The 25126-nt window shown below is 36.5% G+C and overlaps 1 protein-coding gene across 7 annotated transcripts in view; it reads left to right on the top strand.

Moving 5' to 3' along the window:
• Window positions 1-25126, top strand: part of Kmt2e (lysine methyltransferase 2E (inactive)) — a 73255-nt gene that overhangs the window by 21623 nt on the left and 26506 nt on the right. For 4 of the 7 annotated variants that reach the window (XM_016008791.3, XM_006990496.4, XM_016008792.3 and 1 more), the window contains 7 exons: window positions 6399-6513; window positions 8085-8314; window positions 11637-11717; window positions 17059-17117; window positions 18613-18785; window positions 21977-22015; window positions 24844-25074. In XM_016008791.3, the coding sequence (XP_015864277.2) occupies window positions 6399-6513; window positions 8085-8314; window positions 11637-11717; window positions 17059-17117; window positions 18613-18785; window positions 21977-22015; window positions 24844-25074 (928 nt within the window). Of the gene's footprint in view, window positions 1-6398; window positions 6514-8084; window positions 8315-9139; window positions 9227-11636; window positions 11718-17058; window positions 17118-18612; window positions 18786-21976; window positions 22016-24843; window positions 25075-25126 lie in introns of all 7 variants that reach the window. The other 3 variants (XM_076566342.1, XM_076566341.1, XM_042272877.2) reach the window with 2 other exon arrangements.

Consider the following 25126-nt stretch of genomic DNA (forward strand, 5'->3'; position numbering starts at 1 on the left):
CCAGTAAATTTTGCAGGAATAGTGGAGACAGTGTAGTCTGATGGGAAGAATGTTGGGCCAATTTAAGAGATCTAGGCTTTAGTATTCTTTATTAAAATACACTGCTGGGGCTGGAAGATAGCTTAGTGATTAAGAGCACTGGCTGCCCTTTCAGAGTACCTAGCCTTGATTCCCACCTCCAATTTTGCTGCTCACAAGTAGTTCCAGGGGATCTGACACTTTTTTCTGGTCTCAGGTACCAGGCATACACATGGTGCACAGGCATACTTGCAGGCAAAATACCCATACACATTAAATTTAAAAAAACAAAATTAAAAAAAATTAGAAACCTTCCATGTCTTTAGGACATTATTTACATTTAGGATGTAGAAATTGAGACCCAGAGTCATTATATAGTATGATATCCAGTGCCTCTAGGGTTAGGAATTGAGAGTTTGAGACACTTAAACAGATCTCTCTTAATCAGAAAGACCATACCTCCTCAGATTGTACCTGAACAATATTTAGGGACAAAGAAACTATTTTCCTGACTAGTTCTTGTCTATCTGTACTCAGTCAATACCACTAGAATCCAGCACTTAAACCTTCATGATAGCCTTGTGATAACATAATATTGGGAGTCCTTTACCACCAGTTTTAGACTAAGACATGCTACTTTTGGTCTCCAAGTCCTCTGAGAGAAAGAAAACCACACCCTGAAACTCCCTAAGGGCCAGATGCAAACCGGCCTTACCACACTTGGGTAATACTTTGCTTACCAAAGCTTGACTATAGCATTCACCTCTTCCAGCCCCAAGTACTAGCCCTGCATGGCTCAACTGTGTTAACCCTTGATCTCACGTCATTTTTATCTTTCATTTCTGTAGTTCCTTGGTCGCTGTCTAAAAATGTAGGTCTGTACAGATTCTTGGACCCTTACTTTCCTTTGTATTAGCTTTCTTGACACATGTGCCACTATCAGATTAAATCTACTGCCTGGTTCTCTCATTTAGTGAAGGGGTGAAGAGTGCTGGGTTTGACTTCGGAGCCTCACTTAGGCTAAGCATGTTATGTATCACTGAGCAACAACTCCAGCCCTGTATTGCCTGGTCTTGTGGCAGGATTCTCTACCTTTACCTTTAGTAAAACGATTTCTTCTCTATTCTTTTGTGGTAAAAATAAGTGTATTTTTTAAAATCTAGATGTACAATGTCAAGTGCCATTAAGTGTATACAGAATGTCTAGCAGCTGTCACCAATTTCTAAATGTTTTCCTGACCTAAACAAAAACTTCATTAAATAATAATCCTTCCCTTTATTCCCAGCACCTTGTAAATTGCATTTTGGTTTCTGTCTATGCCCAGTCTAGGTCCCTTTTATAAGTGGAATCATAAAATATTTATTTTCTTGTGCATGGCTTATTTTACTGGTAGGATTCTCAAAAACTGTATGTTCAAGTGTGCATGGGTATGTGCACATGAGTGCCACTGCCTGCAGAAGCCAGAGGAGGGAGGCCATCAGGCCCCCTGGAACTATAGTTACAGGTGGTTTTAAGCCAACTGATGTGGGTGCTGAGAACCAAATTCTTTTTTTTTTTGTTTTTTATTTTTTGTTTTTGTTTTTTGAGACAGGGTTTCTCTGTTTAGCTTTGCGCCTTTCCTGGAACTCACTTGGTAGCCCAGGCTAGCCTCGAACTCACAGAGATCCACCTGGCTCTGCCTCCCGAGTGCTGGGATTAAAGGCGTGCGCCACCACTGCCCGGCTTGAGAACCAAATTCTGTTCCTTGGAAGCAAGAACCCCTCCCTCAAGCTGGGTGAATTGAATAATTTTTAAAATTATATATGTATTTTTAATTTTTTGAGATAATGTAATTATATCATTTTCCTCGTCTCTTTCCTGTCTCCAAACCCTTCCACATATCCCTATCCCTTGCTCTCTTTAATTCACAGCCTCTCTTCATTAATTGTTGTTAGTGTGCATGTGTTTATTTGTAAGTATATAAATAGAACCTACTCAATCTATATAATGCTATTTGTAAGTATGTTTTCAAGGCTGAGCTTTTGGTATTATATAACCAGTTGATGTGCTCTCACCATTCCTTAGTTGCCTGTATTTTTTTCTGTAGGGTTGGAACCTTTTAGTGTTTTCTCCATCCACTTTGGCATGTCTGTTGTTGTACTTGTAAGAGTTCATGTTTAGCCGGGCGGTGGTGGCGCACGCCTTTAATCCCAGCACTCGGGAGGCAGAGCCAGGTGGATCTATGTGAGTTCGAGGCCAGCCTGGACTACCAAGTGAGTCCCAGGAAAGGCGCAAAGCTACACAGAGAAACCCTGTCTCGAAAAACCAAAAAAAAAAAAAACCAAAAAAAAAAAAAAAAAAAAGAGTTCATGTTTAGGTTGTCATCTTGGTGAGACTGTATTGGTGTCGCTTCTGACATCACTAGGAGACACTGTCTCAGCAAACTCTGTAACCTTCTGGCTCTTATAATTTTTCTGCCCCATTTTCTTCAGTGAGCCCTGAGCCTTAGGTGGAGGAATTGTTTCGTAGATGTAACCATTGCTATTGGGTTCTACAACTCGGTCTTTGCATAGAGACGTTTCATTGATAAGGGGTGAGGACTATACTTATCTGTGGCTGTAAGGACAAATATTTAGAATGTAGGGATTATACTGGTTTAGTCAAGTGGTGGTTTATACATTCCCCTCCAAGATTCATGACTTCAGTAGCCCTGGTTTGTTGTTTGTTTTTAAATAATTTTTTTTTATTATATTTACTTATTTATTGTGTGCTTGTGTATATGTCTGGGCTCTGATGCCATAGGACATCTGTAGAGATCAGAGGACAGCTTTCAGGAATCTGTTCTCTCTTTCCTCCATGTAGGTCCCAGGGATTGTATTTATGTTGTCAATCTTGACAAGTGTTTATTCACTGAGCCATCTCACTGGCCCTAATGCCATTTATTAATACACATTATATCTATGTATTATCTAGGCATTTATGTAGATATATAAAATTGGCTATACAGACACTAGCTGCTTTTTACTCAGAAGTTTATTTCATGATCATTAAAAAATTATAATGTTCTAAGAGATTTTAGAAGAAAAAAATTCTATAATCTTGATTATAGTAGTTTGTTACTATTAGTTTCTATTCAGCTATTCATGTGCAAATTCATTTGAACATTAAAGTTGTCTACTTCCATGAATAATGATATAACACACATGCCAAATCCTTGGTCTGTCTTTACTGGAAATTGCTTCCTTAGGATAAATCACTCAAAATGGGGCTACTGAGTCAGAGGATGTTTGATTTTGATTTCCAATTTACCATACTCTAGAAATGAGGAAGAGATACTTATGACTGGGATTTTATTTTAGTAAGATATATTACCTTGTTAACTTATTTTTTTGTTGCTGTTCCTTTATTTTTGAGACAATCTCTGGCTGGCCTGGAACAGAAGATCCTTTTGCCATATTCTGGGATTATGAGCATGCCCTAACACCAAACCCCAATTTATTTATTTGTTTGTTTGTTTGTTCATTCATCCATCCATATATTTGTTTATTTATTTATTTATTTTTGTTTTTTTTGAGGCGGGGTTTCTCTGTGTAATAGTCCTGGCTGCCCTGTAACTCATTTTATAACCAGGATGGCCTCGAACTCACTGAGGCCTGCCTGCCTCTGCCTCGATTTTATTTTGCTTATTGAGATAGTCTGTCCATGTATTGCAGGCTGGCCTTAAACTCATTATGTTGCCCAAACAATTGTTAAACTTGAAAATCTTCTTGCCTTAGCCTCTTGAGTGCTGGTGTTTTTATTTTAATTAAATGCTGCATTATAGTTAAGGAAAAGTCATTAAAAATTTGTCAACCAGGAGTAAAAGCACTTTCTGTGTAAGACAATGGACCTCAGTCCTCTCCTCATACACCGTGGAAGAAGGAGTGTACTGAAGTCTGATCTCTATATGTATGTGTGCTGTGGCACAAGCACAGCCTGCATAACACATACGTATCACACACAACAATAATAACAACTTTAACCAGTGTCAATCCTTTTTGGGGGGGAGCGGGGGGGGGGGGGGGTTGTTGTTCAAGACAGGGTTTCTCTGTGTAGCTTTGGAACCTGTCCTGGATCTCACTTTGTAGACCAGGTGGCCTCAAACTCACAGAGATCCACCTGCCTCTTCTTCCCAACTGCTGAGATCAAAGGTGTGCGCCACCACTGTGTACCAGCTTGTCAGCCACTTTTATATAATAATTGTTTCCTTGTTTTAAAATTTTCTTTTATTGGACCATTAAGATTTCTTTTATTGGACTTAGTAGGTAACAGTGCTTGCCTCTAAGCCTGATGGTCTTAGCTGGATTCTTAGAATCTACATGATGGAAGGAGAGAGCTGACTTCCAAAAGGTGTTCTCTGATTTCCGTTTGTGCACCATGTTACCAAATGTATGCACACATATACACAGTAAATAAATAGATTTAAAGTTATTTTAAAAATCACTTGTAGTAAGTATAAATATTCAACACAGCCATCTGCTTTAAACCATTTTCTGCTTTCTTACATGGCCACCTTGTCATTATTGCATGCTGTATTTAAATTGTGATATTCTAAAAAGAATTTGGCTGTTTCATGTGCTTGAATCATCTACATTAACAGCTTGATTTTATTTTATTAGCTACTCCATAGTACCAGTTTTGTCCACATTGTTCAGTAACACTGCAATTTGAATACATCCTTAAGAGTGAGTCTTCTGCTGGGTGTTGGTGGCGCACGCCTTTAATCCCAGCACTTGGGAGGCAGAGCCAGGCGGATCTCTGTGAGTTCCGGGCCAGCCTGGGCTACAGAGTGAGTTCCAGGAAAGGTGCAAAGCTACACAGAGAAACCTTGTCTCAAAAAACCAAAAAAAAAAAAAGAGTGAGTCTTTAGCTATAACCTCTTCATGTTGCTTTAATGATGGTATTGTAGATCACTGCTAAAACTGAACATGTTTAAATTTTTTTTCAAGTTAGGCAAGCATGATGGCACATGCCTGTAATCTCAGCATTTAGGAGGAAGCAGGTGGATCAGGAGTTTACAGCTAGCCTCAGCTACATAGTGATTCACAGCTTGTGCTACATGTGACTGTTACCCCACCACCACCAAAAGGAGGCAGACATGGTGGGTCACTCCTGCAGAAAGAAGCCTGAGGGGGAAGGGATTGGAGAGATGGCTCAGCAGTTAAAAGCATTGGCTACTCTTGTAGAGGATCTGGGTTTAGTTTCCATCACCCACATGGCAGCTCATAACTGTCTGTAACTCCAGTTCTAGGCGATCTGACACACATGCAGGCAAAACACCAGTGCACATAAGATGAAAATAAACCATGTGGTGGTGGTGGTGGTGGTGGTGGTGGTGGTGGTGGTGATGGTGGTGGTGGTGGTGGTGGTGGTGGTGGTGGTGGTGGTGGTGGAGGTGGTGGTGGAGGAGGAGGAGGAGGAGGAGGAGGAGGAGGAGGAGGAGGAGGAGGAGGAGGAGGTGGAGGTGGTGGTGGTGGTGGTGCAAGCGTTTAATCCCACCACTCATGAGGCAGAGGCAGGGGGAATCTTTTGAGTCAGGCCATCCAGATTTACAGAGCCAGTTCTAGGACAGCCAGATCTACAGAGAGAAACCCTGTCTTTTGAAAAAAACAAAACAACAACAACAACAAACAAAAATGTTGGGAAAGTGTTATATATGAAATGCTAGAGTTTTCAAAGCAGCACCAGTTTGCACGTTGCTACTCCCAGTAGTGTTACCAGTTGGTTCATCATCGTCACTTAACTCGTAGTAGGGCGGACCTACAAAGCTATTCACTACATACTACTGCTTATGTTTTTCAGGCATAAATCCTGGTTCAATGTGAGGTTCTGTGTTCTTTAGCTTACTGACATTCCCCTGAATCTGCCATTCCCTGCACATTCAACAAATACTGTTTTGACCACTGAAATGCATTCAGGCCAGAGTCTTGCACTCACTCTGCCTTACTTAAAAATATTTCTGCCACTCTGGCCACCTCTTTGCATGCTTATTAGTGACACTGGGTAATGGCATAAAGCTTGGTCTCCAGTAATTTGGAGGTTTTGTTTTTGAGTGCCATGATGGCACTACCTTGATTCTCCTGCCTCAGTACTAGATTATAGTACTAGATTATCATCCTCAGCAATGGACACTTTTTAAATGAAACTGTGATTAAACTTTTTAATTTTATTTATTTTATTAAGTAAAACTTCTGTTGTGACACAGAATCTACATAGGATGAATCTACCCACAAGCTGTGCACATATTGTAAATAGACATTGTATTTGTTTTGACAATATTTTAGAATAAGCACTTATAAATTTTAATAGATTAAAACATAAAAATGAGTGGAATTCTAATCTGTGGAACTTCTTTCCCCTAGACCAGAATCCGTAGAAGCTAGCCCTGTGGTAGTTGAAAAATCCAACAGTTATCCCCACCAGTTATATACCAGCAGCTCCCATCATTCACACAGTTATATTGGTTTGCCCTATGCGGTAAGTGTCAAATGTTTCTTCAGAAGGATTTTTGTAAAATTAGAAGTTGAAAGTAGATTTGTGTGGTATTGTGCTTAAAATAATAATTTTAAAACAGCTGTTTCATATTTTCTGTATAATTAAGTATGTAATTTATACTTTAGCTATATTGTTAGGAGAATAAAATTCTGTGAGAGGAAGTCAAAAAAATTTTTTATTGTTATTGTATTTATGTTGATAGTTTTTTATTTCAATGAAAAGACTATGGATAAGGTTACATTGTACTTACTGTTAATTCTTTTCTTTTTCTTACTGTTAATTCTGAGTTATGTAGTAATTAGTAAATTATGTAGTTTTTTTTTCTAAAGATTTATTTTTATCTTTTTTTTTTGTTCATTTTTTGTTTTTGGAGACAGGTCTCTCTATGTAGCCCTAGAACTTGCTTTGTATGGCTGTCCTCAAACTCAGAGATCTGCCTACCTCTGCCCTCCAGTGCTGGATTTAAAATGTACAGCACCACACCTGGCTATATTTGTCATTTTTTTATTGTGGTGTGTGTCTGCATGTGGGTATGTATAGTGCAGGTACCTGAGGAGGCTCAAGTTCTTTGCAGCTGGAGTAGAGTGGTTATGAACAGGCTGCTGTGGGTTCTGAGAACAAGCTTGGATCCTCTGGAAGAGCAGTAGCATATGCTCCTTCTTAACTCTTGAGCCATCTCTTTGGCTCCAGCTTATTATGATGTTTCACTTACTATTATGTTGAGTGTACACACACACACACACACACACACGTATATATATGTATGTATTTATATATATATATACACACATATACATAATATATATATATCTCATTTAATTCTTAAAACAAACTTTTCAAAGGTAGTTTTCATCCTTGTTTTACAGATGAGAGAATTAAAGCTTATTCCCTTAATTCCTTTTTAGGGTTCTGTAGTATTTTAATTAAAAGAGTTATAGGACAAGATACATTTGGTTACTAGGAAAGTGCAGTTGTGAGAGATTTTAGCACTTAAATGAGAATAAAATATCAAATATAAAATCCTATATTATATACTTTACAGTAATAATGTACCTTTAGTTACTATTTTTACTATTTAACTACATTTATTTGTTTGGGAAATAGGATGTGTATTATAGCACACATGTTGAAGTTAAGTAGGTTCTTTCCTTCCATCACATGGGTCCTAGTTATTGAACTCAGGTTGCTAGGCTCTATGGCGAGCACCTTGACCTGCTGAGCCATCTCTCCAGCCCAGTTTTTGCTAGTTTTACCCTTATTCTCACATTACAGACTTAATATCTTCTTGAAAGAAAAACTCTTGATCACAGGACTGGAAATGTGGTTTCTGCTGTGGAAGGAGGGAAATTGTCATTAATGTGAAGGTGACTACTTCACCTTCCAGACAGTGACATTAACTCACCACTGTGATTTAATTATTAGTCTTCTGTCATTATTTGACTGTATTAAGAAATGGACCAATTTTATCTTATTAAGTATTCAAATTTTTGTTTAATTTGCCTAGTTTATGTCATTGAAATTTATATTGTGCTGTTTTGTGTTCTATTATTCAGGACCATAATTATGGTGCTCGTCCTCCTCCAACACCTCCAGCTTCCCCTCCTCCATCAGGTCTCATTAGCAAAAATGAAGTAGGCATATTTACCACTCCTAACTTTGATGAAACTTCCAGTGCTACTACAATCAGCACATCCGAAGACGGAAGTTATGGTACTGATGTAACCAGGTGCATATGTGGTTTTACACATGATGATGGATACATGATCTGTTGTGACAAATGCAGGTAAAATATTTCACACCATCAGTTCATTTTTCTTGATTGCTTTTAACCTTTGATTGTTAATTTGGAAAAGCTAGTTAGGCCTTTTGCAGGAATTAATTCCTTTTTTTAAGTAGGATATCTGCCTCTATTGATGCAATTTATTTTTTTCTAGAAAAAAGTCCTTATTTAAAAGAAGCTATTTTACGGCTGGAGAGAAACACATACTAATCTTGGAGAGGACCAAAGCTCAGTTTCCAGCACCCACATGGGGCCTGTCAAAATCATCTGTATTTCCAGCTGCAAGACATCTAATGTCCTCTTCTGGCCTCTATAATCACACACACACACACACACACCCTTAAAAATTAAATAAGTAAATCTTTAAAAAAAGAGAAGAGAAACTATTTTATAGTTTATTATTAGAAATCCCTGTTGTGATGCCGGGCAGATGTGCCGCACACTATTAATCTCAGCAGTTGGGAGGCAGAAGCAGGCAGAGCTCTGTGAGTTTGAGGCCAGCCTGGTCTACATAGTTCCAGGACAGCCAGGGATACACAGAGAAACCCTGTCTTGAAAAACAAACAAACAAACAAACAAACAAAAAAAACAAACAAGAGAGATCCCTGTTATGAATTAAACAATCAGTTTTGAACTACATTATAGGATCATCTCCTTTTCACTTAGTTCAGTGGCAGTACAAGTGCATATATAGAAATAACAAGACATAAATAAAAGAACTGAGTCTTGTATTGTGTAGTCAGCTACAATTTTTCCAGTTTGGGGAAATTAAACATTTAATCAGTGTTTAATCTTATTTTCTCACACCCTTTGGCTTGAACCTTGCAGCATTCTGGAGTCTTCTTGAACCAGAACCAGTCTCCCTTCCCCCAACCCTGGTTCAACTACCAAGAAAGGCCTCCTCCCCTAGAGAAGGTGATTGCAAAAGAAAGTGGGGTTTCTTTCTTACTTCTGCACCCCCCCTCTCAGTCTCTGTCTCTTTCTGTGTGTGTGTGTGTCTGTCTGTCTGTCTATGTCTGTCTCTCTCACTTTCTTTGTGGGAGAGGCTTAGTGAGAATGGAGATGGAACAATAGGATTTCAGCTTTAAAGTTATTAAGTACATTCCCTGCATAGGATGAGGAGCAGAGAATATTTAAGTAGCACATTGTAGAGGGCAGGAAAGTTTGATGGCTTCACAGACTTTCCTGTTCCTGGTTCTTGTGACATAACTTCATTATTTGACTTGATGTAGTGTGGCTTTATAAATCCATATTTGAAAGTAAGTTAAACTGAAGCTGAGAGCTGTCTATTTGTCTTGTTTGTAAATTACTCTCTCAGTTAGAGTAAATGATTAGCTTTTGATACTGATTGTAGCATGTGTATGTATATTTCAAAAGGTTCATTTATCTCTGTCAATAAGTAGGATATGACTGTACAGTGTGAAATTAGTTTTCTTAAGTGGAAGATTGTAATTTGATTTTAATAATAATGTGCTGTGGTAATTTTAAATTCTCATTAATTGTAATATTTATTTTAAGGAATGGCTTTGGTAAATTTATTGAGGAGGGAAATTTACAAAGCTTAAATGACTTTGGGGATGTATTTTCTGCCTTATATTAGAAAATATTCTTATTGTATCCAGTTACATAAAAGTTTTCTCATAGCAGATCTCATCTAATGTGATAAATGTAGCAGTATTTTTATTGAAAGAACAATATAAAGAATTGCCTTCTTTTGATCCTGTTAGTCAGATGGACATGTATTAAATGGTTATCATTCTTAGACATTCATGCAATATCTTTAGGTTTTTAAATAACTTACCTATACATTCTTGAAGGCACAATTTTGGATTATTAAAGGTATTTACCTTGAAGTGACTCTTTTTTTGTTGTTGTTTGTTTTGTTTTGTTTTTGTTTTTCGAGACAAGAGTTTCTCTGTGTAGCTTTGGAGCCTGTCCTGGAACTTGCTCTGTAGCCCAGGCTGGCCCTGAACTCACAGAGGTCTGCCTGCCTCTGCCTCCTGAGTGCTGGGATTAAAGGCATGCGCCACCACTGCCCGGCTTTTGAAGTGACTCTTATGACTCAGTGTCTGTCTGAGTCTGTCCACCCTACCCAACCTCCATTTTTGTATTCAGCTTATATTGTTCTCTTCCTTTCTTTACATTGCTTCCTTGTATTTTTTCAATGTTCCTATTGCTCATATTCAGAGTTTTGACGTCTGATATCTGAAATTCTGCTCTTTTATTTTCTAGCTTTGTTTGTTATCTACATACCATAATATAACATAATTTGTTATTTAAACCTTCTTGGAGGTTCTCAGTTGAGAAGTAAAGAGTAACACAATACCATTTAGTTTAGTATGTTTATATTAGAAGTGACATTATAGGACAGGGAGAGGGCTCAGTGGTTGCTTCCCAGCCTGACAAGCTGAGTTTGTTCTCTAGGACCCACATTGTAGAAGAGAGAACCAACTTTAGAAAGTTGTTCTCTGACCTCCATACTTGGGTTGTGACATGTGCACACACAGACACACTCATTCACACACATGTAATTTTTTTTTTAAAAAAGTGAATGATTATGTGTAAGGAATTGGCAGTATTTTTGCTTTTTCTTCTTCTTTTTTTTTTTTTTTAAAGAGAAATATATATCAATTTCAGGTACTTGAAGTTTTGTCAACAACAACTTATTGAGAAGTTTAACTTAAGTTTGTCCATATACTCCATTCAAAGTAATTAAGTTGAATTCCTTTCCAGTGGAATACCTCTTGTATTCTTTGACCTCTTTGGAATTATTTTACTTCTGTTCTTTCTTAAGTATAAATGTTAGAAGTCTTTGTTTTTCTTTCTGCTTCCTTATCTTTCAGTTAATATTGTGTGCCACCAAAATTGTTAAATGTGAACAGAAGATGTAATCCAGCTTCGCTCTTTTTCCCTGCACTCACAAAGGGAACTGTCTTTTTGTGTCTGTTGACCTCCTTTTGGTCATCTCCTCAGAGCTGGTAATTAGTAAAGGTTTCAGTGACAACTTTCCTTCCTGTTTTCCCAAATCAGATCTTGTTACGCTGATTATTATTTAGGGGTTTTAGTGCCGACATCTTCAGGTTTGTAATAACATTTTAACCTGCCACCTTTTCTGTTTTAAATTGCAGTTGCTTCAGAAATTAATTTTATGCATTCTGTATTTGCCATATTTTTGCATCTTAAATTTTTTTCTACCTGAGAACACATCTTAGTGTAGACTAAGCTTAAAATAGGCACTTTTTAAATGATAGAATATTACATCTTAACTTATGAATGATTTTAATGTTTTCTGTTGTCTTTGTATATTTTGTTTTTTCTTTTGAAGTGTTTGGCAACATATTGACTGCATGGGGATTGACCGGCAGCACATCCCTGACACATACCTATGTGAACGCTGTCAGCCCAGGTAAGTTATCAGACCTGAGAAGACTGTCAGTTATTTCACTGAGAAAAATTATCACAGAAATTTATTCATGAGTTTCAGACGGATGAAATTATGAATCCCAATGTTTCTTTGTTTTAAGAAGTACTTTTTCCACTTATGTTTATTAATTTTTTTACCCTGAAACCTAAATCAAGAATTTTTTTATTGATAGTGTATTGTGGTCTAATATGTAATTTTAACTTTATTCGTGATCAATATGATGATAGTTTATTTTCTAAATGTTTGGCATCTTTTTTGGCAGTCATTAGAGTTGGGAGTGATTGTACAGCTTTGTAATACAAGCTATTTGAGCAGCCAAGGCAGGAAGACTGATCGAATTGTTAAAGGTTTGCTAAAGGTACAGAGTGAGTTCAAGTTCAGCCTAGGTAACTTAGTGAGACACTTCCTCAAAATAAAAGCAGAAAAAAATGGCTGAGGGGAATGTAATTCAGTAGTAAAGTGCTTGTGTAATATACATACCCAAGGCAACTGAATTCAAGCCTGAGCACCCTAGAAAAGGGGGTTGAGGAATGTAGCTTTATGGCATTGGACTGCTTGACTAGCATGTGAGAAGCCCTGAGTTCAATCCCCAGTATTCCTTTTCTACCCCCTGAAAACAAATTATTGGAGCACCCCCTTATTTACATACATAATTTGCTGGGTTTGTTTAAATGTATAGATTCAACCCCTATCTTCCTTTTTAAACACATAGCAAGGGCACTATTCACATAGGAATTTGCTTCTTGTTAGGTTCTGGAGAGGTCCGTAGGAATTACAAAAAGAAAGCCACTCATCTTTGCCACAATGTATTATAGCTTATAGTCACAGAAAGTCTCTATTACATGGCAGAAAATATGATAGGTAGCCCTCCACATACTACCTTTGAAAAAAAGTGTCTGAGTTACATTAACATGAATGAAGCAAGAGATGGGTGCATGTTGAGCAATTGTGGATGACCCAATGTCCACAAAATAGACCTGCCAGACCCAGAAGTGCACACATGGAGAGATGTAGGTGGAAAGGAAATTGCAGGGGATCCCATGGTCTAAACCCATGGGAGGGGAGTACAGCTTTACCATGTGAGTATAAAGACGACGCTAATAGGGCAGAAAAACCAGATGTTCCTGGAATCTTGTTTTGGTCTTGGTTTCCTAGTCTTGGGTTTTCTGTCAAATGAATTCAGATAAGATGGCCAACTGTAGTGTAGAAAACAGACACTTTCAAAAGTGAGAGTGAACAGTGACCAGATGGGTCACTGTTTGATTTGTTTTTTAAAGTCTTTATTATGGAGCCAGGCAAAGAGGACCTGCCTGTAATTCCTGCACTTGGGAAGTGGGGAAAGGAGCATCTGGGGTTGAAGGCCCAGCTTGACTACACAGCAAGTTTGTTTGAGGTCAGCCCAAACTTCATGAGGTCCCTGTCTCAAACAATGTCGCCATCATCAACAAGTCTTTTTATTACAGACATTTAAAACCCAATAAAAGGGGTTGAGGAAGTTCCTTATTTGATAAACTGCTTGATTTACTAAAACCCTTATTAAAAAGATGCACATTATGGCATGACTTTTAACCCTAGTACTGGGAAGGCAGAAAAGGAAGGATCCCTTAGGCTCACTGGCCAAGGTAAGCTGAAGGTGAATTGGTGAGCTTTAAGCAAATGATACCATTTGAAAGGAAGTAGATGGTGTCCAGAGGATGAGACTTGAATTGTTTTCTGCCCTCTCCTTGCATGTGCACCTGTGTGCTACAAATGAACATACATAAACTGAAACAATCACAAGAAAACACACCTCCTTATAAAAGGAAAATAGTAGAAAGAACTCATATTCTTCCCCCTGCTTCAGTAATTACTAGTAGTTTTGTCTATTTTCTTTTTTTAAAGATAAAATACATGCAGGCTGGGCATAGTGGCGCATACCTTTAGTCCCAGCACTCAGCAGGCAGAGGCGGGCAGATTTCTGTGAATTTGAGGCTCACCTGGCCTGCAGAGAGAGTTCCAGGGTAGCCAGGGCTACAAAGAAAAACTCTGTTTCAAAAAACAGTGAATTAATACTAATAATTACAGTTCAAATTAAGAATATAAATTTTTGTTTTACATATATGTAATATAATAATAATATAAATATATATTTCTGTTTTTTGAGACAGGATTTCTCTGTGTAACCCTGGTTGTCCTGGAACTCTCTCTATAGCCCAGGCTGGCCTTGAACTCAGAGATCTGCCTGCCTCTGCCTCCTGAGTGCTGGGATTAAAGGCATGCTACACTGTATATTCTTACAGTATTTCTGGGTCTATATCTTTTTACCCAAGTTCTCAACAAGACAATAATGTAAATAGAATGCCATAATTACACAATTGCTTAATTCCGTAGAATAATACAGGGTAACATCAATATTAGAAATATTAATATGTAGAACAATTTAGCACTTTTCCCTTTGTGGACTATATCACAAATGGATATTAAAATCAGTTTATTATATTTCAAATTTCTTGAAAAGAATGTCACTATATAGTTCTGGTAACAATTAGATACACACTTAGGTTGTTTAGATTATTAGTTTTATTTGGACTACTAGTCGTCTTTTGCATTTCTAAGTTAAATTTAATTAATTGCAGATTTACATAAAATAATACAGATAAACTTGTGTATCCTTACTTTCACCTTGTAAAACTGTTTATATAATATTGTTATTAGGATTTTCACATTAGGCTATCAAGAAAAACATCTATTTCATTGCAAAGGACTTTTCACCCTGCCTTTATCGAGTACTCTCCCCAATTCCTCTTATTCCTGTTAGCACACATTAATCAATACTTCAGTTTGATAATTTTGTTATTTCAAGTATTATATAGAAATGGAATGCTGTATGCTTTTTCACTCATGGTAATTCCTTGAGCCATTTAGTTTGCTGCATGTATCACTACATTTTTCGTTATTGCTGATATTGTCTATGGTACGTATCATGGTTTACTGACAAACCTCCACGAGAGTATATTCGTGTTACTTTTCCCTTGTTTGGATTTTACAAATAAAGTCACTCAGAACTTTATTACAGGTTTTAGTGTGAACCGAATTTTTTTCCATGCCAAAAATTGTGTAACTGAATTGTATGAAAGTTGCATATTTAGTTTCTTAAGAAACTACAAGAGCTATGCATGGTGTTATATGCCTTTAATTCCTGAGGACTGAGTGTAGATAGTGGTAGAATGCTTTCTTAGTATGTGCAGTGCCCTGGTTCCCAGTACTGAATGAATGAATGAATGAATGAATGAATGAATGAATGAATGAATGAATGAAAAAGAAGTCATGAAACTTCTCTAAAATGGTTAATGCAGTCTTTTTTTCCCTTTCATTAAGGGAATTTTTTCATTCATTTACACACCAATCAAAAGATCATCTTCCCTCCTCCTATCCCCCCAGCCCACCACCAAACCCTCCCTCCACTTCCCCCCACAAGAAGGCAAGGCCTCCCATGAGGAGGCACATCCAGTAGAGGCAAGTCCAAGCCCTTTCCCCTGCCTCAAGGCTGCATGAGGTGTCCCATCTTAGGTAGTGGGCTACAAAAAGCCCCCTCATGCACCAGGGATGGATTCTGATTCTACTGCCAGGGGGCCCCCCAAGCAGATCAAGCTACACAACTGTCTCCCCATGCAGAGTCCCATGCAGGCTCCACAGCCGTTGGTCTAGTTTTCATGAGTTCCCACTAGTTTGGTTTAGTCATCTCTGCAGGTTTCCCCTTTATAATCCTGATGCACTTGCTCATAGAATCCTTCTTCTCTCTCTTTGACTGGATTCCTGGAGCTCTGCCTGGTGCCTGGCTGTGGATCTCTACATCTGCCTCCATCAGTCATTGGACAAAAGCTCTGTGATGACAGTTAGGGTATTCACTGATCTGATCACTGGGGTAAGACAGTTCAGTTCAGGCACCCTCTCCACTATTGCTAGTAGTCAAAGCTGGGGTCATCCTTGGGGATTCCTGGCAACTTCCATAGCACCAGGTTTCTCTCTATCCCCATGATATCTCCCTCCATCATGGTATCTCTCTTACTGCTTTCCCACTCCATCCCTGTTGCAGCTTGACCATCCCATTCATTCCCTTATGTTCTCATCCCCCATGAATGAATGAATCAATGAAAAAAAAAGTCATGAAACTTCTCTGAAATGGTTAATGCCATCTTATATTTACACCAAGAATATATGAATAGTCCACCTAGGTGGCTGATTTGTTGAAGGGAGAGTCTTATATAGCCTAGGTTGACCTTGGACTCCTGATCCTCCTTGTCTGTCTCCAAGGTACTGAAATTATAGATAGGCACTTCTGTTCAAGTTCATTTTTAATGTTAAGAATTGCTTTTTTAAAAAGTTTATTTTTGCACTTACATAGTTCATTGTAAGAAATAATTTTCACATTAAAGTCAAATATATAAAACAAGGTATTTTTCAAGTAAGTCTAAATTCTGCCTTATTCTTTCTACTCCAGACCTTTTTAAATTTACTTTTTGTTTTTGTTTTTTGAGACAGGGTTTCTCTGTGTAACCCTGGCTATTCTGAAACTATCTCTGTAGGCTAGGCTGGCCTCGAACTCAAAAGGTCCACTTGCCTTTGCCTCCTGAGTGCTGGGATTAAAGACATTCATCACCACTACCCAAAGAGGGGAAGGGATTGTTTTGATTGATTTTTTTATTTTTATTTTCTTAGAGATGGTCTCATGGTGTGGCTTGGCTAGTCTGGACCTTGCTATGTAGACCATGCTGGCCTCAAACTCATGAAGATCCTCCTGGCTCTGCTTTCCACCATGCCTTGCAGTATTTATAGAGTAGAAATAAACTGAATGTGTTGGCATATAACTGTAATCCCAGAGCAGGACAGCTAAGACAGAGTTTGAAGTTAGATTGGGTTACTTAGTGAGACTCTGTCTAAAAATAAACAATCTAAGTCATGGAAATAATTTAAGGCATATGGAAATGTATAATATATACTAATTTACTCATAGATATAAAACAATTTGTGGTTTTAATTACAAGTACTAATGTGAGTTTTACTTTTCAGAATTTTGCTATAAATTAGAATTTGAAAAATATTCTCACTTGATAGGTAAACATTTAATAGAATGAAATGGAATAACTTAATTGGTATCTACTGTTCTTATATGTGTATAGGAAATGTGTATATATACTGGACCATATATAGTCTGTTGGGGCTGCTGCATATACTTTATATTGTCTTTTCACTAAAAACATAAAAGATTATGAAGTTCATCACATGTAAAACATACCTAAGCTTCTGGAAGTTTGATGAGTAACATGTTAATGTTTTAATATAGGAATTTGGATAAAGAGAGGGCGGTGCTACTACAACGCCAGAAAAGAGAAAATATGTCAGGTATGTAAAAAGGACCTATTCTAAATTAAAACTAGTGGGATTAAGAACATAAGTGGTCTGAATATTTTTAAATATTTTAATGTAAATTATTTTAAAAAATTGTTTAATTTAAATATTTTAATGCAAAAACACTTGTTTGCTTTTTTTAACTATAAAAAAAACTAAAAGAAATTTTGTGTGTGCTTGAGTGTTTCGCCTACCTATATGTCTGTGAACCACATGTGTGTCTGGTGCCCACAGAAACAGAAGAGGGAGCATAAGATCCCTTAGGACTGAATGTATAGACAGTTAGGAGCCACTATGTGGGTGCTGGGAATCAAACCCCTGTCCTCTGAAGAACAGCTAGTACTCTGTATCAGATCTATCTCTCCAGCCTACAGCACCTTGTTAATGTATTTTTAGTATATGTCCTATTTATAATTTCAGGGATAGGCCTTTTTGATTACAGAATATGCATGCTCGTATTTTAGGAAACATAGAAACCAGAACAAAGCAAATAAGAAGCTTAAATCACCTATTGTTCTCATATTTAGGTAACTTTTAAAGAAATGAAGTATATTGGTCAGAATAATGACTCATTAATTTGCCATATGAGATAGTATTTCTTTAATTTTTTTGGTTTTTCAAGACAGGGTTTCTCTGTGTAGCTTTGCGCCTTTCCTGGAACTCACTCTGTAGCCCAGGCTGGCCTTGAACTCATAGAGATCTGCCTGTCTCTGCCTCTTGAGTGCTGGGTTTAAAGGCGTGTGCCACCACCGCCCAGAATGTTTCTTTAATTTTTAGGATACTATTTTCTTAATTTTGTATATGCTGCAATTTTTCTGTTTAGGATTTTTCATTTGTTTGTTTTTGTTTTTTAGATAGAGTCTTCTGTTTAGTCCACGTTGGTCTGTGTTCACTAGCCCAGGCTACCCTGACGCAACTGAGTTTTGTAGTGCATAGTGTTGGCTTGTCTTATACAGGGTCCTCCTCTTGCCTCCCAAGGCTGGTATTAAGAGCAGGTGCCACTGTGCCCCAGTATGCCACACATTTTCATTTTGGTTTAAGACAGTACAACCAGTTTTAAATAATAATTTTTTTATTCAGCCATTGCTCTTTGGTAGATGTAGTGGGTTGTTTCCAATTGTTTTGTTTTGAAAAGTTCCTTTTTGGACAGTGGTGCAGAAGTTTGCTTTTGTACTTCAGCTATTTTATGGAATGGCAGGCTAACATTTAAGTGAATATATAATTTTTATAGATACAACTGAGTTTCTGCCCGAGGAAAGTTGAGTTCCATTAGTCATGTGTACTCGTGCCTGCTTTCTGAGACCAACAGAGTATGTCATCAGACATTTATCCTTCATGATTTAATGTGTATCTTGTAAGTGAGTGGGAAAGAGAAATAAGAACGTGTTTTCTTTAGGAACAAGGAAGTGGCACTTGTCATAGGCAGGGTTGCTTTCCTTTCCTGCTTGAAATACAAGTACTGAAATGGGGTCACTGTTTTTCATTGAAGATGGTGACACCAGTGCAACTGAAAGTGGCGATGAAGTCCCTGTGGAGCTGTACACTGCGTTCCAGCACACTCCAACGTCCATCACTCTGACTGCTTCCAGAGCTCCCAAGGCTACTGACAAAAGAAGGAAAAAAAGTGGGGAGAAAGAACAGAACTTTTCAAAATGTAAAAAAGTACGTTTTTGCCTTTTTATTTCAGATGAATAGATGAAGTTGATAGGAGCTGAGTTACAGGCAAGACATGATGACAGGGAGAGCATGGGCAGCAGCTAAATACATTGAAAGTTATAGCAAAAACTTAAAAAATTAAGCATTCTTATTTAAAAATTGCAATACCTTTTAAAGACTGACATGGACTACAAAAGAAACATTGCTCATGCTTTGGTGTCACTGTTCTAACAAGACCAGTGACAAAGACTGGAAATGCTAAGTGAGGCAGAAGAGAGTGTCTGAACATAGAAATAACAGCCTTATATTTTAATAACTTAGTAGGTAAGGAAGCATGTAATGATTACTTATAACTGTTCTTAATTTTGGACAATATTCATTTTAATAAAGGCATCCTGCTTACTACTCTCTTATTTTTATCTTCTAAATTTTATTTGATATATGGTCCCTAAGATCTAATGGCAGACCGCAGTTTATAGACTGTTTTATTAAATTTGTTAATTACAAATTCTCAATGACAGCAAATGCATTTGTGGTCCTATCAAATTACAAAGTGAACACATTTTATCAATTATTTTTAATGTACCCCTTCTATGTTTCAATATAGAAACAGACCTTTTTTTTCTAGTTTTTCAAGACAGGGTTTCTCTGTATAGACTTGGCCATGCTAGAACTCACTCTGTAGACCATGCTGCCCTTGAACTCACAGTGATATGCCTGCCTCTGCCTCCCGAGTGCTGGGATTAAAGGCGTGTGTCCACTGTCCAGTGAAACATACGATATTTATCATCATTTTCATGCAAATATTTATCATGAGGTTACAATTCTCCACAGAAACACAATGTATAGGGTTATAGCCAGGATCAGTAAATTATACCATGTGTATACAGCTTAGGTGTGTGGGTTAGACTATATCTGATAGACTTATGTACATATTTTCTATGATATTTACAATATGGCAGTTCTCAGAATGTGTCCCTGTTCAGTAATATGTCTATAATTGCTAGTGAAAATATTTGTCACATAGGGAAAAAGACTTTCACATTGACCATATTGCTATCAAAGCATGGAAATATATGTAGATAAGTGATGGCTTTAAAATCAATTTTTTTTTTCGTTATTTTTCATGATGTGCTTTAAAATTTTTCATTTTCTAATTTCATCTTTGTATAACTATTGAAGTCTGTGTCTGTCCCCTTTTATTTCTCTTCTGTTTCTGTTTTATCTAGTCTGATAGTTGAATGTCACTGGAGGCACCCACAGTTTACAGCCACATCACGACTCCACTGTTCATTCTCACCTTTTAAAATAGGCTTTTGCATCTTTTTCCCTTTTAAACTACTAGACTGAGCTAGTAGATTGTTGCCTTTCTCCAGCAAATATAATCTTTCTTTTCATCCTGTCATGGCATTTGAGCCTTTGATTCTAGTACTCGGCCTTATTTTGCCTTATTTTGTTACTAGTTTCCTCATCTCTGTCATTTTCTCACAGAGATCACATGCCTTTTACTGTAGTATCTGGCTGACAGGTATGAATTCAACCTCTTTTTAAAATATTCAGTGATAGGTTAGTTAACTCAGCCTTTGTGTACTATGTTGAGATTATAGCTTTGTTATTGTATAAGTTACGTGGAAATTTGACCCTTGTATATTTGTTTTACATTGTTTAGTTTAATAAAGCATAGACTGTATATTTTTGGGTGAAATGACTAATGAGTGTTCAAAATGAATAATCCTGTATTTTGATTGTACTGTTTATTTCAGAATATTGCTGTGTATTATAAATGGAAAATATTTCCTCAGACATTGTAATATTTGACAGGAACTGCAGAGTTAAGAAAATTCAAGGACTGGGTTTAAAACTCTGTTCTTCAGTGTGTGTTAGCTTTTTAATATGGAGTCAGTGTACAATAAAAATATATAATTTTACTTTATATTCAGCCTATTCTTATTTAGTTTTTGAAAATGAATGGAATTAGTCATAAATTGTTGAGCAGAAATATGTTTATAAAATCCTATTAAGGTATTCTTAGTGTTTTAGTAATTCAAAATTGATATGAAGCATTAACATTAAGTAAAGTACATTTAAAGGCATTCAGTTTGATTGCCTACAAAAAAGAATTTATTGACAGCAAATATTAGGTATGAGTGCCCTACTACAGCTTGAATGTCCCTAAATCTGAACATCTGAAGTGGTTCTCAGAAAGATTTAGAAATTACAGCATTCTGGATTTTGAATTATGAATTTCAAATTATAGTTTAAACCAAAACCTGTGAGTGGAAAAAGAGTCTGAAAAACATCTGAGCTTATTACATATTTTGGATAAAAGGGACACTCAACCTGTGTCATTTTTCTTTTCCAAAGAGTTAAAGAAGTAACTGTTTCCTCCAACAAACCATGTTGTCTTGGAATTTAAACCTAGTGGTTAAATAAGCTAATGAAAAGATCCTGGAGACATCCTACCTAATTTCAAATCCTCACTCTTTTGTTGTTGTTGTTGTTGTTGTTATTTGTTGAGACAAGGTCTCACTATAATCCTGGCTGGCCTGGAGTTCAGAGATCCACCTGCCTTTGCCTTAGTTCTGAGATTAAAGACTTGCCCCATCATGTGCATCAAATACCATTTTCCTTTGTGTTTCCTTCTACACCAAACTTGTGTCTTCCCTGACTGTGTGTGTGTGTGTGTGTGTGTGTGTGTGTGTGTGTTGTGTATATTTGTTTGTCTCAGCAGCATAGCCAATACTCAGGCTCTAAAATCTGTTAAGTCATATTTCGTCTCTGATATCAAATTTATTCTTAAAAGCTCTATTGAGTTTTTTGTTGAAATGTCTTAGTATATTTTTAATCTTTGTGCTATTACAAATTTAATCCAAGTCCCCACTGTCTTGTACTTTAGTTCATTTCACCTATATAATTTGATGCTTATAATATTTAGCACAAAGAATATTTTGAAGTTTTTATCTTAGCATCATTGTAAACATAATTTATTATTCTAAATAGTTTGCATTACATATGTAGGAGAATAGTATTCTGGTATACCTTTATATACTTCTTAATTCCCCTTGTTCTAGCTTTATTCTTATTACCAAATTATTTCACTTCAGCAAAATGCTTCAATGAACCAGTTGATTCTTAGTTATATCCCAGTTAAAAAAACAAAAACAAAAAACTAACTCAGAATTCCATGCTCATTTTAGGCCTTTCGTGAAGGATCTAGGAAATCATCAAGAGTTAAGGTAATTATATTAAATTAAGGCATTATTGTTAACTAGTGCTAAATCAAGAGCTTGCTGAGTAGCTTGCTTGTATATGTTAGTACTTTATGGTCTATGGTGTCTGCTATTCCATTGCTTAGTACTTTTTAAGAAGCAGGGCCTTAAACTTCTAATTTGATTAATAAATCCTTCTTCAAGTTTATTGACATTATTACAACATTAAGAAGAGGTAGGCACATAATACTAAAATTGGAATAATTAGGGACTGGAAAGATGGATCAGAAGTTAAGAGCACTTGCTGCTCTTCTAGAGGACCTGGGTTCAATTGAGACATGGCAGCTCACTGCTGTCTGTAATTGCAACTCTAAGAGTTCCAACACCTTCATACAGACACACATACAGGTAAAAACACCAATGCTATCAAAAATAAAATAAACATAATACATTTTTTTAAAAAAATTATAATTAGATTCCATTTGTCATTGTATTTCATGTCTCTGATACTACTAAAGTTTATTAGTATACTCTACACATTAATCCAGAGTCACATTGAAAACTGCAGTTGTAATTCTGAGGTAATCAAGCAAAACACTGTACTATAAAATCATCATAGTCTCCTGTTGGCAATACAAACTAATCATATAGACTTTGAATTATTAGCATATATTCTCGAGTTTTTGAATGCTCAGATTCCCAGCAGAAGCAAGGCTCTCCGCCTCTGCTTTTTCCATAAACACAGGTTTATGTTGTTATAGTAGTATCTTTATGATGTATAGCTTTCTGGGCTAGCTAATAAAGGAAAACAAATTTTTTGCTTTTCTTTTGAGACAGGGTCTTGCTATGTAGCCTTGACTGGCCTAGAACTTTCCTTAAACTTTCAGTGATCATCTTTCCTCTCTCTCCTAATTGCTGGAATTATAAGGCACAGGCACCACCACACCACACTAACTTCTTAAATTTCCAGTTTTGTATTAAAAATGATGCAATGAATATATTACATATTTTTGTTCCTATAATATGAAACACAGTAATTATAATACTACATTTCTGAAATGTTCTCTCTAGATGATTACTCTTAAGTAATTTTGTAATTCTTTCTCACAAACATTGTATGTGGTGTTGTTTATTGCACATTCAACTGTTCTTTGAATATTAGAGAGTTACCTACTTTTTATGTTTCTTGAACTTGTGGAATTTGTTCTGACAGAGTAAAGAAGTCTGAACTTTTAAAAAAAGTTTGATGAGGGACTAAAGGCTCGGAAGTTAAGAGCACTATCTGCTCTTGAAGAGGACCTGGGTTTAGATCTAAGCACACACATGGCTCACAACTGTTTTAGTTCCAGTTCTAGGGGATCTGACTCCCCTTTTCTGCCCTCCATGGGCACTGCATGCACAGGGTTCATTTACATATATACAGGCAGTACACTTGTACACTAAATCTTTTAAGAATTTATTTGAATTACTAGTACTGTACCATTCTTTTTCCTATTTCATCGAATTGAATACTAGGCTTAAAAGGAAAGTGATATCTTTTACTTAACTGAAACAATTCCCTTTATTACATACTAGGAAAATGGAAATTTTCTTTATTAATCTTAAATAAAAACACGTTTAGCTTGAAAGCGTTAAAACTCCAGTAATTCTTGAGTTAAGTAAGAGCTGTAGAAGAGCTGTATTAAAGATATATGTTAAGTTATTAGTAGTTTGTTGCAGTTAATTAAAAAATAATTTAAAACTGAATTTATTTTAGTATAAAATTGTGGCTCATAAATCTTTATCAAACAATTTATCAATAATGTATACATAAGATATCCATTCTATTCTTAATAATATTCTTTTTTTGGGGGGGGATGCTGGTCATTTGACTTAGGGCCTTATACATACTAAGCAAGCATTTTACTCCTGATCTATATCCCCAGTGCCACATAAAATAAGTTGATGTAATAAGCCTATTTCCATCAAACAGTTGATCAGCTTATTAAGTTTATTGTTCATTACAGAAAAGGACTGTAATAAGCATTGTTTCTATAGAAGAGGAGCTGATGGTACATTTCAGTAATGTGTTACTGTCTCTCACTACTCCACCTCCTCCAGTACTGGGAATTGAACCTCAGGCTTTGTGCATGCTAGTAAAATATTCTATCATTGAGCTCTAGTTTCATCCCTTTTTCACTTTTTTTTTTTAATTTTTGGGAGAGGGTTTTGTTGCCCCGAGCTGGACTTGACCTCACTGTGTTGAATAGTCCTCTTATCTCAGCATCATTAATAGTTGGAGGTGCAGGCTTGTGAAACAAATGTTGCCTGGTGAGCTTGGCTTACAAATAGAGAGAGGGCTTGCTGTTTAAGTGTATAGATTTATTCAAGTTAAAATGTCCAAGGTTTCTGCTATGAAGTAGAGTATTGGCAGTGTGTAGAATCAGAAATTTCTTTTTTTTTTTTTCTTTTTCTTTTCTTTTTTTGGTCACTAGCTGAGATTGATTCAAATTTTAAGTATTTGATTTTATTGATATCTTTACATTGGCTACCAGAGCAACAACAACTCTTGAATTTCTGCTATTTCAATGTAACTCACCCTTCATGAGTTTCCCAACTTATTTCCTGGCATGTAGCATAAAAATTTAATGGACTAATTTATGACCTTTTAATTTGAATTAACTTAAATATTTAAACACTGTGGTTTCTACTGTTTTATATAAATTGTTACTTATTATTGTGTGTGTATGTATATATGTGTGTTTACATACGTATGTATATACATCTATACGTATGTGTGTATGTATGTATGTATGTATGTACATATGGGCGTACTTAAATTCAAATAATAATCCTTATTTTTGCTACAATTTTAGGGTTCAGCACCAGAAATTGATCCTTCATCTGATGGTTCAAATTTTGTATGGGAGACGAAAATCAAAGCATGGATGGATCGATACGAAGAGGCGAATAATAACCAGTACAGTGAAGGTGTTCAGCGGGAGGCACAAAAACTAGCCCAGAGACTAGGCTGCGGGAGTGATAACAGAGACACGGAGAAGTCAGAACTGAGCACCAACAACTCACTCTTCAAACCTCCTGTAGAGGTATATGGCACTTGCCATAAACTGTAAAGCTGCCAGTATATTAGGTATATCT

This window comes from Peromyscus maniculatus, chromosome 3 (genome assembly GCF_049852395.1).
Source record: "Peromyscus maniculatus bairdii isolate BWxNUB_F1_BW_parent chromosome 3, HU_Pman_BW_mat_3.1, whole genome shotgun sequence".
NCBI classification, from domain to species: Eukaryota; Metazoa; Chordata; class Mammalia; order Rodentia; family Cricetidae; genus Peromyscus; species Peromyscus maniculatus.